General features: G+C 45.6%; 1 protein-coding gene across 1 annotated transcript in view; it reads left to right on the plus strand.

Moving 5' to 3' along the window:
• The first annotated feature begins 7,610 nt into the window (after positions 1–7,610).
• CPD (carboxypeptidase D) overlaps positions 7,611–17,449 on the plus strand; it is a 73,750-nt gene continuing 63,911 nt past the window's right edge. The window contains exon 1 of the mRNA XM_075854343.1: positions 7,611–8,330. Coding sequence (XP_075710458.1) covers positions 7,678–8,330 — 653 coding nt within the window. The 5' untranslated portion in view covers positions 7,611–7,677. The remainder of the gene's footprint in view (positions 8,331–17,449) is intronic.

The raw sequence follows: 17,449 nt of genomic DNA on the forward strand, positions 1-17,449 counted from the left end.
ATATAATTATGTCCCGGCTCCAGGAAGGGCCCCAAGAATGGGCCTTCTCCTTGGCTCCTGACGCCCCTGAACTTTCCTCCGTTGATCTTTTCTTTTCTGCTCTTGGACTCATCTATGACGAGACTGACAAGACTGCTTTTGCCGAGAGTCAGCTGGTGACCTTACGTCAGGGTAAGAGACCTGTTGAGGAGTATTGCTCTGACTTTAGGAAGTGGTGCGTAGCTTCTCGGTGGAATGACCCTGCCTTAAGGTGCCAGTTTAGGTTGGGCCTGTCGAACGCTTGAAAGACCTGCTAGTTAGCTATCCCTCTTCTGACTCCCTAGACCAGGTTATGGCTTTAGTGGTACGACTTGACCGACGTCTCAGGGAACGACGACTTGAACGTCTTGATGTTTTCTCCTCTGACTCCCCCATGATGCCTCCCGAGGTTCCGTTGCTTCGTTCCTCCCCGGAAGACTCAGAGGTACCTATGCAACTCGGGGCCTCCGTGTCCCCCCAACAACGTAGAGATTTCCGCAGGAATAATGGTCTCTGCTTCTACTGTGGGGATGTCAAGCATCAAGTGAAAAACTGTCCTAAGCGTAAGATTGCAGCCGGAGAACTTCCGCGCCTAAGTGATCATCGGGGAGGTCACTTGGGCGCACAGGTATTTCCTGTAAATATGAAACGTAATAAAATCTTGCTTCCCTTTCAGGTCTCTTTTGGTGGTAGGTCTGCTACCGTCAGTGCCTTCGTGGATTCAGGGTCTTCTGCTAATATCATGTCTGTGGAATTTGCTATGTCTCTAGCTATGCCTTTGATTGATTTGCCTAAACCTGTCCCGGTAGTGGGTATCGACTCCACTCCTCTTGCTAATGGTTATTTTACACAGCATACCCCTGTTTTTGAACTCCTTGTTGGCTCCATGCATTTGGAGCAGTGCTCTGTAATGTTAATGCAGGGATTATCGTCCGATTTGGTTTTAGGCCTACCCTGGTTGCAGTTGCATAATCCCACGTTTGGCTGGAATTCTGGGGACCTTACCAAGTGGGGTAATGAATGCTTGACGTCATGTTTTTCTGTTAATTCTATTTCTCCCCCTGAGGTGGTGAACACGCTACCTGAGTTTGTTCAGGACTTCGCCGATGTTTTCTCTAAGGAGGCCTCCGAAGTGTTACCTCCTCATAGAGAATATGATTGCGCAATCAATTTGGTACCAGGAGCTAAGCTCCCTAAGGGTAGGTTATTTAATATCTCTTGTACCGAACGTGAAGCCATAAAAGAGTATATCCAGGAATGCCTGGCCAAGGGTTACATTCGCCCCTCTACTTCTCCGGTAGGTGCTGGCTTCTTCTTCGTAGGGAAGAAGGATGGTGGTCTTAGGCCATGCATTGACTACCGAAGCTTGAATAAGGTCACTGTAAGGAACCAGTATCCCCTTCCTCTGATTCCTGATCTCTTTAGTCAGGTTCAGGGGGCCCAATGGTTCTCTAAGTTTGATCTACGGGGGGCGTATAACCTTATCCGCATCAAAGAGGGGGATGAGTGGAAGACTGCGTTTAACACGCCCGAAGGTCATTTCGAATACCTCGTCATGCCCTTTGGGTTGTGTAATGCTCCCGCGGTCTTCCAGAATTTCATAAATGAGATTTTACGAGACTACCTGGGGGTATTTCTTGTAGTGTACCTTGATGACATACTTGTGTTTTCCAAGGACTGGTCCTCCCCCATTGAGCATGTCAGGAAGGTGCTCCAGGTCCTTCGAGAAAACAAACTGTTTGCGAAGACCGAAAAATGTGTGTTTGGGGTGCAGGAGATACCATTTTTGGGCCAAATCCTCACTCCTCATGAATTCCGCATGGACCCTGCCAAGGTCCAGTCTGTGGCGGAATGGGTCCAACCTGCCTCCCTGAAGGCGTTACAGTGCTTCCTGGGGTTCGCTAATTATTACAGGAGGTTTATTGCTAACTTCTCGGTCATCGCTAAGCCTCTTACGGATCTCACTCGCTAAGGTGCTGATCTCCTCCACTGGCCTCCTGAGGCTGTCCAGGCTTTTGAGGTCCTTAAGAAGTGCTTTATCTCGGCCCCGGTGCTGGTTCAGCCCAACCAAATGGAGCCATTTATCGTGGAGGTTGACGGCATTTATCGTGGAGGTTGAGGTGGGGGCTGTCTTGTCCCAGGGTACCAGGTCCCTCACCCATCTCCGTCCCTGTGCCTACTTCTCCAGGAAGTTTTCACCCACTGAGAGTAACTATGATATTTGCAACCGCGAACTCTTAGCCATTAAATGGGCATTTGAAGAGTGGCGCCACTTCCTGGAGGGGGCTAGGCACCAGGTAACGGTCCTTACCGACCACAAGAATCTGGTTTTCCTAGAATCTGCCCAGAGGCTAAACCCGAGACAAGCTCGTTGGGCGTTATTTTTTATCAGATTCAACTTTGTGGTTACCTATAGGGCTGGGTCTAAAAATGTTAAGGCTGATGCACTGTCACGTAGCTTCATGGCCAGCCCTCCTTCGGAGGAAGATCCTGCTTGTATTTTGCCTCCAGGTATAATAATTTCCGCTATTGATTCTGATTTAGTCTCTGAAATTGCGGCTGATCAAGGTTCAGCTCCCGGGAGCCTTCCTGAGAACAAGCTGTTTGTTCCCCTGCAATTCCGGCTAAGGGTACTTAGGGAAAATCATGACTCTGCACTATCTGGCCATCCAGGCATCCTGGGTACCAAGCACCTCATTGCCAGAAACTATTGGTGGCCTGGGTTGCCTAAAGACGTTAAGGCCTACGTCGCCGCTTGTGAAGTTTGTGCTAGGTCCAAGAATCCTAGGTCCCGACCAGCGGGCTTACTATATTCTTTGCCCATTCCCCAGAGACCTTGGACCCATATCTCCATGGATTTTATCACCGATTTGCCTCCATCTCAAGGCAAGTCGGTGGTGTGGGTTGTAGTAGACCACTTCAGTAAGATGTGCCATTTTGTGCCCCTCAAGAAACTACCCAATGCTAAGACGTTAGCTACCTTGTTTGTCAAACACATCCTGCGTCTCCATGGGGTCCCTGTCAATATTGTTTCTGATAGAGGGGTACAATTTGTTTCATTGTTTTGGAGAGCCTTCTGTAAAAAGTTGGAGATTGATCTGTCCTTCTCCTCTGCCTTCCATCCTGAAACTAATGGCCAAACTGAGAGGACTAATCAGTCTCTAGAACAATATTTAAGGTGTTTTATCTCTGAGTGTCAATATGATTGGGTCTCATTCATTCCCCTCTCCGAATTTTCCCTTAATAACCGGGTCAGTAACTCGTCAGGGGTCTCCCCCTTTTTCTGTAATTTTGGGTTTAATCCACGGTTCTCTTCCGTTTCACCTGGTAGTTCCAACAATCCCGAGGTAGAGGTCGTTCATCGAGAACTGTGCACAGTCTTGGCTCAGGTTCAGAAGAACCTAGAGGCGTCCCAGAGCATACAAAAAACTCAGGCAGATAGAAATCGTTCTGCTAACCCCTTGTTTATGGTCGGGGATCTGGTGTGGCTATCGTCTAAAAATTTGCGCCTTAAGGTCACATCCAAGAAGTTTGCTCCCCGGTTTATAGGGCCGTACAAGGTCATTGAAGTCCTCAATCCTGTCTCCTTCCGACTGGAGTTGCCCCCATCTTTTCGAGTACACAACGTGTTCCATGCCTCCCTCCTTAAACGCTGCTCCCCGTCCTTGGCTCCCTCGAGGAAACCTCCGGTCCCTGTTCTCACCCCTGAGGGGGCAGAATTCGAGGTGGCCAAGATTGTGGACAGCAGGATGGTCCAAGGCTCCCTCCAGTACCTGGTTCATTGGAGAGGATACGGGCCTGAGGAGAGGACTTGGGTACCCACTCGGGATGTTCACGCTGGGATATTGGTCAGGAGGTTTCACCTTAGTTTCCCAAGTAAACCAGGTCCACTTAGAAAGGGTCCGGTGGCCCCTCATAAAAGGGGGGGTACTGTAAAGGATCTGCCAGGCACAGCTTCGGGGTTAACGCCCATAGATAATCAGTCTGCACCTGCTTCTATGTCTATGAGACTGACTCCATCTTCCACCACTCAGGGTGGTAGGCTTAGGAGTGGGAGAACCTATCACAGCCTGGCCAGACGGAGCTAGCTCCCGCCCTCTGTCTATATATAACTGCCTTTCCTGTTCCTCCTTTGCTTGTGATTCTTCTCGTTTGGTTTCCTGGCCCTGCTGCAGCTCTTGTACTATTGTCCTTGCTTCATATTGACCCCGGCTTGCTGACTACTCTCCTGCTCTGCGTTTGGTACCTCGTACACTCCTGGTTTGACTCGGCTTGTTTACTACTCTTCTGCTCTGCGTTTGGCACCTCGTACTCTCCTGGTTTGACTCGGCTTGTTCACTTCTCTTGTTGCTCACAGTGTTGCCGTGGGCAACTGCCCCTTTCTCCCCCTAGCTCTGTGTACCCTTGTCTGTTGTGCACTTTTTGAGCGTAGGGACCGTCGCCCAGTTGTACCCCGTCGCCTAGGGCGGGTCGTTGCAAGTAGGCAGGGACTGAGTGGCGGGTAGATTAGGGCTCACTTGTCTGTCTCCCCACCCCCGTCATTACAGAAGGTGTCATGATTTATTTTTATTTTTATTATATTGCTTTTAATATAATATTAACAAAATTTTTATTTAATTGTGTTCTTATTTTTTACTTTTACTTCTCTATGGGGGCTGCCATTTTTTCTTCATCTCTGTATGTGTCGATTAACGACACATACAGAAGTGGAATACGGCACATACAACCCCATAAAGCATGCGAATGGGAGCCGTTCCATTCTCAGAAGCGTACGCCGTCTGTGTGGGAACGGCACATGCGCCGCTCCCATACAGACCAAAACGAAGCTCGTTCGTAGAGCGAAATCCGGCAACATTTTCATGTGGACCGGAAGCCGCTGCCGGACAGTAAGATGACGACTTCCGGCCGCGGCTTCCGGCCATTGTTCAACATAGCGAAGGCGCAAGGAATAGGAGCATAGACCAGCGGAGGCGGCAGGAGCAGGTAATTTATGTTCGTGTATGTGATGTGTGTATTATGTTCGTGTATGTTCGTGTTATACGGTCTGCTGAGCCCTGTATCCAATCCTCCTACACTGTGCAGTTGGTCAGAAAATGGCAGCACACAGTGTAGGAGGTTTGAAGACATTGAAACCCTTCCTTCTCCTGGCACTAGCCAGCATAAAGGAGGGGGGATTGTGTGAGGACACTAGAGGAGAGTGTGTCCACCCAAAATTTGCAGCATAAATCAATGAGGTGGCTTTACCACAGTGACCATGCTGCAATTTTGGGAACTGCTCCCTCTAGTGGCCAGCACATGGAAATGTTATAAATTAGAATCTAATTTATAATATTTCCTGACTTGTGAAAAAATTAAAACAATGTGTAATCATTTAAATACTAATTGTTTAACTGAAAATTTTTTTTAAATAATTTCTCGCGACACATTCCCTTTAAATGTCCCTGGCATTGTGCAGAGGTGCTGGATCAAGGAGGTGAGTGTATTTCTAGTTGAACAAATGACTGGCACTTTTAACCCTTTCACGCCGTAGCCATTTTTCGGATTTTCACTTTCGTTTTTTCCTCCCCACCTTCCAAAAGCCATAGCTTTTTTATTTTTCCGCCAATATAGCCGTATGAGGTCTTGTTTTTTTCAGGACGAGTTGTAGATTTTTTCCTCTGGGACCCGCACTTACTAAACCCCGTTCTAGTTTTTGTGCTCATGCTGACTCCCGGCCACTTCCTGATTATATGGTCGGGAGTTACGCTGTTTCCGTAACTTCCATAGTTCTGAATGTCAGTTATGGAAGCAACGTAGCATGCGAGCCAGGAGTGAGTAGAGAGGGCCGATAGGTGGTCTTGTGTGGTGTGGCCCGGGCTCCAGAGGTTGGATGGGGGCTGCCACCAATGTAAATCCAGCCCTGGTTACCACTATTGCCCTTAACCCCTTAGTAACCACCAATAGGCCTTTTCACGGCGGTCACTAAGGGGACTTAGGCTAGGCCGTCGCCTTTTCACGGCGGCCCAGTCTAAGTCCTGGACGGGTGTCCCGTGCATGCTGGAGCCAGGGCTCGGCTGTCTCATGAGAGCCGGGCTCCTGCTCCAACAACCGCAGTCGAAGTTAACTTAGATCGCGGCCGTTTAATCTGTTAAATGCCGCTGTCAATAGCGACCGCGGCATTTAACTTGTTCACAGAGGAAGGGAGCTCCCCCTCTCACCCATTGGCGGCCCGCAAATGCAATCGCGGGCCTCCGATCTGGTGTCATGGCAACCGGGGGCCTGATAAAAGCCCCAGGTCTGCCCTGGCTATATCAGATTTAAACTGACAGGCAATAATGCTTTGGTATACCAAGTATACCAAAGCATTATAGCAGCAATCTAAAGATCGCATAATAAAGTCCCCTAGTGGGACTAATAAAATAAGTAAGCAATGTGAAATAAAAATTATAGCAAAAAAATAAATAAAACCATTTTTTTCCATAAAAAGTGGTTTTATTTAGTAAAAGTGTAAAAAATAAGTAAACGTACACATATATGCTATAGCCGCGACCGTAATGACCCAAACAATAAAGTTAATATGTCATTTAAACCGCAAGGTGAACACCGTAAAAAAAACGCAAAATACAATAGCGAAATTGCTATTTTTTTCCATTGCCCCCAAATAAGTCATAAAAGTTAATCAATAAGTCCCACGTACCCCAAAACAGTACCAATCAAAACTACGTCTTGTCCTGCAAAAAACAAGCCGTCATATAACTTCATTGACGGAAAAATTTAAAAATGACGGCTCTTGGAAAGCGACAATGCAAAGACAAATAATTTTAGTTCGTGTTTTTTTTGCGCAAAAGTCGTAAAACATAAAAAAACTCTACATATGTGGTATCGCCATAATCGTACCGACCAATAGAATAAAGGTAACATGTTATTTACGCCGCAGAGTGAACGGCGTGAACTTAAAACGCATAGAACAATGGCAGAATTTCAGGGTTTTTTTCTATTCCCCCCCAAAAAAAAGTTAATAAAACGTAATAAAAAAATTATATAGCTCTTTGAACGCGACCATAGAGAAACGAATAGCTTGGTCATCAGGGCCTAAAATAGGCTGGTCACTAAGGGGTTAAAGGTCCAATCAGGGACCTACAGGAGGTGGAGAGGTTATGGTCGCAAATAGGCCCTGGAGTTAGAAAGGGCCCAAAAAGTCTATCTACCCCATTTAAACAGAACAGTATTATAAATGATGTACGCCAGTTGGGGGCTATTACAGATTTTGCATTGGGGCCCAGAAGCTGCACTTCTGGGTCCAATGTCCACGCCCCTTGATTGGAGGCTCACGAAGCTGAGGGGACGTGAGGTACGACTGCCATAACAGCATCGATAATAGTTCTCGAGGATGTCCTGACAAGCCACGCCCCATAACCACTATTGGTTATTGGTATCCTATGGGCGGGTTTTAGAGTCTTAGCGTGGGTATGTGTTGTCATTATCATATGTCAAAGAAGGGGCGGTCCTCGACTATCTGTCAATCACACAGGAAGCCGGAAGTGAGGCAAAAATGCAATAAATGCGTTGAGATACTGTCAGCCCTGCCGGAAGTGAGGCACAAAAACCGGAAAGAGGGTCTCTAAGTGAGTGGGTTGGTTGCTAGGTTCAGGCAGGAAGTCGGGAGGTGGGGGTGACAGGATGATGGCAGCTGTCCAGTCTGGCTGGGGCAGGATGGCGATGCCTGTACGATGTCTACCGGTTTGCTCCGTGCTTCTAGTATTCGCAGCGTTATTTAGCACGGTGCTCCCGGCACATATTAAGAAGGCGATGGAGGAAAGTCCGGAGACGTACAGCCAGTACTATAACCACAATGAGCTGAGCGAGCGGTTGCACTCCCTGGCACAGACGTACCCGGAGCTCTGCCGGCTCTCCAGCCTTGGCTTATCTGTGGAGCAGCGCGAGCTCTGGGTCATGAGAGTCACCGCTGACCCTGACGCCGCACCCCCGGACCGACCGCAGTTTAAGTACGTCGGGAACATGCACGGAGATGAGACGGTGTCCCGCCAGGTGCTCATCTATCTCGTTCAGTATCTGCTGGAGAACTACGGCCGCGACTCGCGCATCACAAGCCTGCTCAACGCCACCGATATCTACATCGTGCCCAGCCTGAACCCTGACGGCTTCGAGAGGGCACAGGAGGGGGACTGCCAGGGGCTGAAAGGCGGCCGTGAGAATGCCAGGCACCTGGACCTCAACCGCAACTTTCCAGACCAGTTTTCCAACCAGCAGCCGCCTGATCCTCAGCAGGTGCCCGAGGTGGTGGCCATGATGAAGTGGATTCAGGAGAACAGGTGAGCTGGTGTGTGAGGAGGGCAGTGTATGGGTCTAGTCATGGGTATGATGATGCCCATCACATGTTACTTACATAGCACATTGATATGACTGTTGCGTTGGATGCTGCAGATTTTCCTGCCTCGACTGACGCGTGTTGATTGTAGCTCGTTCGCTCCATTTATACGTAGCAATGTTAGCAAATATAGGAAATACGATTGTTTGTCCCCGTACATTTTGCATTTTGTTGGTTGTACATTCCCGGTTTATGTAGGGAGATGTGCTGCCGATTAGCGGGTTCCAGCCCGTGATGTGCCATAAGCTTCTAAGATGGGAATACCCCTTTAAGCTCCTTTTAGACACTACTGGCTGTGAAACCGTGTCGATCAATGATGCAGCTCGTTGATCGGCACTTGTTATCTGCGGTCACAAGCAACAATGATCAGTTATGTATGGGAACGAGCGATCGTTACTACAATCGTTCTTTCCCATGCGTTTACATCGTGTAGACACTGGCCCGTCTCCCTGTTTACGCAGGAAAATGTGCCGCCTTTCTTTTGCACTAGTTTTAATAACTGTATTGAAAAGGTTGACCCATCAGGGTGACCCCTTTCTATATGTCCTATGAGGCGCATGTATTTTATATAGTGGTGTCCTCTGCTCAACACCCAGAGAACTGCGTATATTTTTTGGACGTCTGTTCATTTGAATGGACCTAGTGTTAGGCTGTGTTCACACTGGCGTTTTTGCCTTTTAGGCTGTGTTGTTTTGCTTTTTGACAGTGAGCGTGGTGTAGTCTGCGATGCTGGTCTAGCCATAGGTTTGCTTGAAAAGTAATCTGTCATCGCTCCATTATAACGGAAGCCATGACTCTAGTGTGAACAGACACTCTGCGTTATTCGTCAGACCATAACAGCTGATTGCTGGGGGACTGTCTCTTCATGGGTCGGTCCCTCTAAGGATTTTTATTGATGTTGTCAGATAATTTGAGTCCACCCTCCCTATTCTATTTTTTATACTTTCTGATATAAGAAATAGATATCAGAGGAGCTGTTCATCTCTCCATTCGGGGCCTCCGTGGCAGAGGTTACCGGAAACAATAGCGCAACATGCTGCGCTTTTTCCGCTAAAACCACTGACACCCTTACTGAAAGCCGTCGGAACCATTAAAGTCAATCGGTTTCATTGCCTGCTGGTGGTGTCCGTCGTGCAACGGAACATTCACTTCCAGTTTTCCCTTGTTCTGCTCCTCTGACGGAGCCAAACAACGGAAAGCAGCGACGCAGGTGTGAACGTAGCCTTAGTGGTGGAAACTACAGCTGTTTTTTTTTTTTTTCAGTCGTGACAACTTTTTATCCTTCGTTATATAAAGAGCAGCTTTCACCAAATGTCAATCATCACGTTTTAGATGTCCCTATGAACTGCTAGTGCACAGGGAGAATGACAACTCTGATCACTTGTTATTGTATTACACGGCCGCCCATTCATTAGAATGGATGTCGTTTTGAGGTAATGTGTGAGTGGCAGCATCTTCCCTCAGCAATCACCGCTGATCACCAGAGGGACTACATCTAGGAAGGAGTTTCTATTTGCTGGACAACTCTTTTAAACATTAAGGGTATGTGCACACGACCTCTTTTTAGACGTAATGGAGGTGTTTTACGCCTCGAATTACACCTGAAAAGACGGCTCCAATATGTCGGCAAATATCTGCCCATTTCTTGCAATGGGTCTTACGATGTTCTGTGCAGACGAGCTGACATTTTACGTGTCGCTGTCAAAATACGCCGCGTAAAATGACGGCTCGTCAAAAGAAGTGCAGGACAATGCTTGGGACGTTTTTGGAGCCGTTTTCTCATACTCTATTGAAAACCGGTCCAAAAAACGCAGCGAAAAACGTCTGAACATCAGGAGCTGTTTTCCCTTGTGTTTTCAGACGTATTTTGTTAATCGTGTGAACATACCCTAACCGTTTTCCATAAAATGAATTGTCTGAGTTAGGGTGCAGTCACACTCAGAACCGATAAAAACACAGGGACATATACAAAAACACAGACAAAGGCCATACTTGCAAATGGACACAGCCAGGCCAGAAATGCTGATGAAAGGGCGAGCAGGTGCTTTAAATAATAATAGCCACTCCCACTAGTCTTGAGGGGAGTGGTGTGTGGTGCATGGGATGTGTAGTAAGAAATAATAAATGAATAGTGTGTGTGCAAGTGTAATACTATAAGTGAAATATAGGGGGCAGTAATAAATGAAGTGCCTCAATAGAAATAAATGGATAATGGGGTGCAAGTGAGTGAAACATGGAGGGATAGTGTGTACGTCATGAGGCACAACGTGTATAGCCAGGTAGAAGCCTATTTGTGACGCCTTGATAATTCATAGAGCGGGCTACCCTGCTTGCTATGCCAAACAACAACACACCATGCTCTCCCAGCATCAAAGACCCGGCTGTGTCCAAGAGAAGCGAATATACATAATAATGAAAAATACCTGGGGTATTGGTAATCATTTTGGCCAAAAGGACGCAAGCTCGCAATCCACGACAAGGATCCCCAGACTTGCGAGTCCCTAACTCCTAAACTGGAACAGAACGTTCCTGATGCACAAACAGAACCGATAAAAACACAGGGACATATACAAAAACACAGACAAAGGCCATACTTGCAAATGGTCACACTCAGCAGATTTCGTTGCACAAATTTCTGCGACTAAAAATCGGTACCGTGTGTGCCGCCCCAGTCCCGTCCGTGATCTGTAGTAAGACAGGACATATTCTATCTTTCCACGGATCGCAGAGTGGATCCGACTCACCCACTGAAGTGAATGGATCTTTGAAAACTATCGGATGCCGTGAAAAACGTCCCAAGTGGCACTTGTTTGTGTGCAAGAGGGCTTAAGTTGCCCTAATGAACATGAGGAACAACTTTGTCTTCTTAAGGGTCGGCGTCTGTATGAAGTAGAAAAATGTGAAGTTGTTTTATAACAAAAAAATAGCCTCTGAAAACAAGGCGTTTTTGAGCCAGATTTGCCAAATGTTTTTGAGGTGTTTCTTCAAAGCGTTTTTGGCATTGCTCATAGAAAATGGTCCAAATCTGCCTCAAACGCCTCAACAGGTGACATGCACTTCATTTTTCGTGTCGTAATTTTACGCTTGTTTTTTTTAAATAGCGGCATAAAATTCTCTCATATGCACTACCTGGCTTTTGACCTCTTGAAGGCATGTTTCGGAGCAAAATGCGACCATTTTACTCTCTGAAATACGCCTGAAAAACAGTTTGAACACACCCTAAAATTGCTGTCCATCATCCGCATAATCCTTCTTGACCGATCTGCACACGTTTACCATCGGCAGTTTGTTGTGCCGTTCGCCCACTTGCTTACTTTAAACTGCTACGGGTGTTGTACCTGTAATGTGGCAAATTCCCAGAACTGGCTCTAGCAGGATCAAGATCTCCAGGGCTTGACAACTGGGTTTGCCGTCGTTTCTCTGACCTGAAGGGACACAAACTTCAATGCTTCGAAAGGAGGAATGCAGCACAGTGAAAGATACAAAATACTAAATGTATTACCCACATGTAGAGAGAGCATACAAAAAAATCACTGAGTAAGCATTTCGAGCTTGTGAGCTCTTAGTCATAGCTTAGTCAAAGCTATGACCGAGTTTGTAAGCTTGAAGCGCGTAAGCAGTGTTTTTTTTTTCTTTGTGCACGCTCTACATGTGGGTAATACGTTTTGGGTTTTACAGTTGCTCAGTGCCGGATTCCTTCTTAAAGTTTGTGGCTGCTGAGTACTAAATGGTTCAGGAATTCCAAGAGTGGCGCTAAGGCCGAATTCAGGTGACCGTGGTATACGTCTGTGTGACGGCCGTTAAAACAACGCATGTATTTCAATGGGGCCGTTGTCTCAACGAACGGTGTGACGGGTCATTTGAAAAATAGTACATGTTCTGTTTTCACGGATCCCTCGATAGACTCAAATCTCCGTCCGAGTTTTCCCACGTTCGTCTGAATTCGGCCTAAGTCTAAAAATCAATAATGACGGGGGAGATTTCAGCTGCAGCAAGTTACCTCCCTGGCAATGACAAAACCGACTCTTTCACACGGCAGTATTGTGCATTAGTATTTGGAAGCCAAAACCAGCAGTGAAACCTACACAGAAAAAAAGTATGATGGAAAGATTTGCTGTTTCGAATTTTTTTTGGACCCACTTCTAGTTTTGGCTTCTAACTAAATATTGTCCAGAATACTGCTGTGCAGAAAAAAGATCCAATACTAATACATACATTCCCCTGCCAGCCTATGCGGATCTGGTCTTGTTTTTCTTAGGACATATAGGGCTTTGATATTACGTAATAAAATAAGTGATTATATTTAATCTTTTTTAAATATAGAAGGAAAAAAAACAAACCAATAATTTTCCTTTAGTTGCTTCTACAATGAAAACTGATACGGCAAGTGGTTTTACCACAAATTGGCACAATTTTGCAATCCTTGTTTATGATTGCGTGGCTTTTGCAGGTAAAATGACTGTTTCACCTGTAAAAAAACGAACACGGACATAGTCAAGCATTTCAAAACTGCTGTGATTTGCGGTAAAAACAAGATTGATTTCTTTTTTTCCCCCTGCTGATTGGTCTCCGGGTAAAACGCTGTGATTTCAGCTGTCTGGAGGCAGTGTGGTGACGGAGCTTTGATGGAGTGGGAGGGGTGAAGTCTGCAGGACGTTTTAAAACGTCCTTGCAGAGATAGGTGTGGACAGCCATGACGTTTATAGTCTACGGACAACTGGTTAAGGAATTAAAGGGGTTTTCCCACAATGTATCCTCTATCCACATGATGGGGGATACATGTGTGATCGCCGGCGGTCCGACCGCTGGAACCCGCAGCAATGAGGAGTATGGGGGACCAAAAGTTCCCGACGTGCTTCATGAGGATGGCGCGATGGTCGGCATGCTCGGCCAGGGCTCCATTCATTTCTATGGGATTTCCGGGAACTCCATAGAAATAGACAACCTATAAATATGTACATACCCATAGGTAACGAAGGGATATAAGATGAATACTAGGCACTACTACGATATACAACCAATCACTATAGCCATAGTTCCAAAGATATAAATCATTGTGCGAAAAAACAAAATTACCTTTATTAGTAATCCATAAAAGACCAGAACAGCTGTACACAGCTATACCCATACATTACATATACGCTAAGGACATGTCAAATCGCAGAGTGTAGAACAATGGGGGACACAGCAGGTAACAAATGGTATTGATGCACATAAGACCAATGTCTCAATAATAATCAAGAAAAAAAATTCAACAATAAGTAGGCAATGACTGATATAAAGTGTTTGAATGCAATGCGAACAGGCAGTAAATACTGACACAAGATGCAAAATTAGTTATTCATCCCAAACATAAGGAGAAATAAAATATAGACTATTTGTGTATGTTCCATAATTTGTGATACACTTCTACGGTCCGGACACCTTCCCGCGAATATACGGGAAGGTGTCCGTGGTCAATAGAAGTGATTGTGTCCGTAATTGCGAACGATTTCTAAGGTCGTGTGCATGGGGCCTAGAGGTATGCAAACTAAATGAAAGCATAAAACAGACCTGAATTGGCCATGTTGCAAATAGAAATGACTGGAGCGCTGGACGAGCATGTGCACCAGATCTTCATTCTCATGGAGCACTTGCGGGAGACTTTCGGTCCCCCATTCTCCTCATCGCTGGGGCTCCCAGCGGTCGGACCCCCAGCGATCACACATGTATCCCCTATAATATGGTTAGGGGATACATGTGTTTTGTGGGATAACCGCTTTAAATAACAGGACCCAAAAAAGTGATTGAAAGACTGCGACAAACTGATCCATTATCATGTGTTAGAAGAAACATGCCCCATAAATTTCCATTGTCAGCTCCGCTATGAAATGATAGAACAGACTTGAGCACATGGGCTTGTCCACACGTAACGGAATTGCTGTAGAAAATTTCTACAGCAATTCCGCAGAAACCAGCAGAAATGCGCTGCGAAAAAACCACCATTTTCCTGTGTTTTTTTTTTTACTGCAGAAAATGATGCAGACTTCGCAACGTTTTTTCAATACTAGGAGATGGTGAGATCTCCTCTGAAAATCGCAGCAATTCAGTCCACTTTCCACAGCAGGAATTGAAATGCTGCGGTACGAAAAATACGCACCGCATGGGAATTTCTATTCTATCTAACCCGTTTTGCTGCTACTTTATTCTGCTGCGTATTTTCCGTCCGCAATTCCGGACAGAAAATACGCAGCAATTTAGTTACGTGTGAACGAGCCCCATGAGGCAGGAGTTGTCTCTGCTGTAACCATCTTTCTTCCACTTGGTAATGGTGAACAGCTGGACTAGTGAGACTGGTTTGTGCTCTTGTCATGATCAGTAAAAGATTACGCAGTGCTTGAGGTTACCGTAGGGTGACTGCTGTGGTTTGTGGCGAAAGCGTTTATTTGTTCAACAGCTGCTATTACCACATGCCATATGTCAACCGTGTTTGGTAACTGCATGACAATATCTGGACAATATCCCATTAGTGTATTCATAGGTAGCTATGCCCACCTGTTTATTGCACTGGCATCATGCAGTTGGCTCAGTATAGTGTGAATTTGCCCTTTTAGGCCCTTTTCCCATTGAGGTTTTTTTCTTTTGCAGGCAGAAAAATCTGCCTCAAAATTCCTGCCAGCGGCGGCCATACCAGGCAAAACGGGGGTCAGGACCCGCATCTATCAGACGTTTATGGCAAATCCTACAAATATGACATAAATGTGTGAGTAGAGCTGGGCAGTTAATCGACCCCCCCCCCCCAAACTGAAATTGAGCGCAATTAATTTACATAATCTTGCACCTTTTTTAGTTTGGTTTTTTTCAAAAATTGTTTTCCCCCGGTTTAAACTGTGTCTGCATTTTTAGGACACAGATACAGTTGAATCAAATGGTGGATCAGAGGCATTATACTGTGAGGGGGCAGCTATGGGGGACTTTATATTCTGTGGAGGGCAGTTATGGGGGGGCATTATACTGTGTGGGCGCAGCAATGGGGGACTTTATATTCTGTGGCGGCAGCTATAGGGGGCATTATACTGTGTGGGGGCAGCGTCCGCTTTATGTTATATGCAGTAGTATACAGCCGGCTCAGAGGATAAATATTAATTAAATGGCGTAGCATGCAAATAGGGGGCGTGGCATGCACAAAGGTGTGGCGTAAATAATCTTTATCGAGGTTACATATTAAATTTAATCGTGATTTTGATTTAGGTCCTAATCGCCCAGCCCGTTGTCTAAGTTGGGAATAACCCCTTAATTTTCCCTGTGTTGGTACTGCAGGAGAATTGAACACTTGTTCCCAGTTTCCCCTTCAGATTACAGCAGAACGCCCTCTGATCAGCTTATCCTTGAGGGGCTCATAGTTTGTTGGCCAATCAGTGATTTAACAGAACGATAAGTAATCTCTATTTAATGTATTGACCAAGTTTCATTGATAATTGACACCAGTTGATTGACCATAGTCCGGTATTGTTACAATCAGTCCCGTTTGAATTAAGTACAAAAGTTAGTCCGCACGATCTAAGGCTACGTTCACATGTGGACCCTGCAAATTTTCGTCTGGAATTTCCATGCGGAAATTCTGCAGTGTTTTCAAAAGAGAAATTGACAGAATCTGCAGCACAGGTCAATTTCCGCACGTGTCTTCAAGATTTTTCCCACTGCGTGTGGATGAGATTTGCTGCTAATATAATACTTTGTAGAAGTTCTGCATGGAAAAACCAGCCAGAATCTCTGCAGTATTTACGCTGTGTATGGACATACCCTTAGGCCAAATTCAGACGTGCGTATATCTCGTCCGTTTTTTTAAGAAGCATGTATTTCAATGGGGCCATTCACACGCCGTTGTTTTAACGGACTGTGTGAAGGGCACATGAAAAAATACAACATGTTCTTTTTCGTCCGTTTTCACAAATCCCTCAATAGACTCAAGTTTAAGATTATTTTATATTGCTTTAGTGCTATTAGAATAGAGTACAGTTAATTTTGTAGGCCCAGGAAATAGGAGTATGTTTAGGCCAGGGACTCCTCTGTATGAGCTCGACTTGTCGTGGCCGGTGCGCTCACACACTTATATGCTGGCATCCCATCTTGTGTAAGCGTAGCAGTAATGCAATTTATAATCTATATATACAATGTTTGTGTTAGTCGTACCGCTCGCAGTGTCGGATAGGCCAGACCATACAAGTGTGAAATATACAGCAGCAAAGTATGTGACTGGAAACCTCTGCTTATGAGCGCACGCACCTCTTTTCAAAGGACGTTTTTTGTGCGATCCTTGGCAATAAGGCCAGGCCTTTTGTCTGGTCTTGTCTGTAAGCTTAGGTCCATATTAATGCTAAAGATTAATTAATTTTTAGGTCTATCAATAGGAATCTGTAGTTGTATAAATGTATTATCAATGGATAGTTAGGCTTTCCTCTACCTACACTGTCTGTCTCCATTAGAAATGTTCATAGACGTCATGATCCGTGGAGAAATGTGTGGAATAGGGTCACTGGACAAAACCGTTTCATCAGAACTCCTGCAATGGATCAGAAAGCTGCTATACCTTTCTTCCGGAGTTGTCATCTGATGTTACTTCGCCCTTAGCAATTGCTTTTCTTCGCATTATAGAAGAAAGCTGTAAAACCTGCTGATTCAGTTTTACCTGTAAAAAATAAATCCTTAAATGTCACTCTCTGTACTCATAACCCACTTATACTGTACATAGGACAACTATCTGATAAATGACAGCCAGCAGATATGTGACCCCCACCCATAAATATACACGTTCACCTTGGCCGAACTTATGTCTAAAGGCCCTATTAGACGTAGCAAATATCGTACAAATTTTTGTATAATCGCTCAAATGTAAGGGATAATTGCAACGTGTAATAGCAGGCAATGATGAAATGACTAAGGGTATGCTCACACGGAGTGTTTTCAGGCGTATTTCGGGGCGTTTACGCCTCGAAAAACACCTGAAAAAACTGAAGCTGAACGCCTCCAAAAATCTGCCCATTGATTTCAATGGGAAATACGGCGTTCTGTTCCGACGGGGCG

The sequence above is a fragment of the Rhinoderma darwinii genome, chromosome 2 (genome assembly GCF_050947455.1).
Source record: "Rhinoderma darwinii isolate aRhiDar2 chromosome 2, aRhiDar2.hap1, whole genome shotgun sequence".
Lineage (NCBI taxonomy): Eukaryota > Metazoa > Chordata > Amphibia > Anura > Rhinodermatidae > Rhinoderma > Rhinoderma darwinii.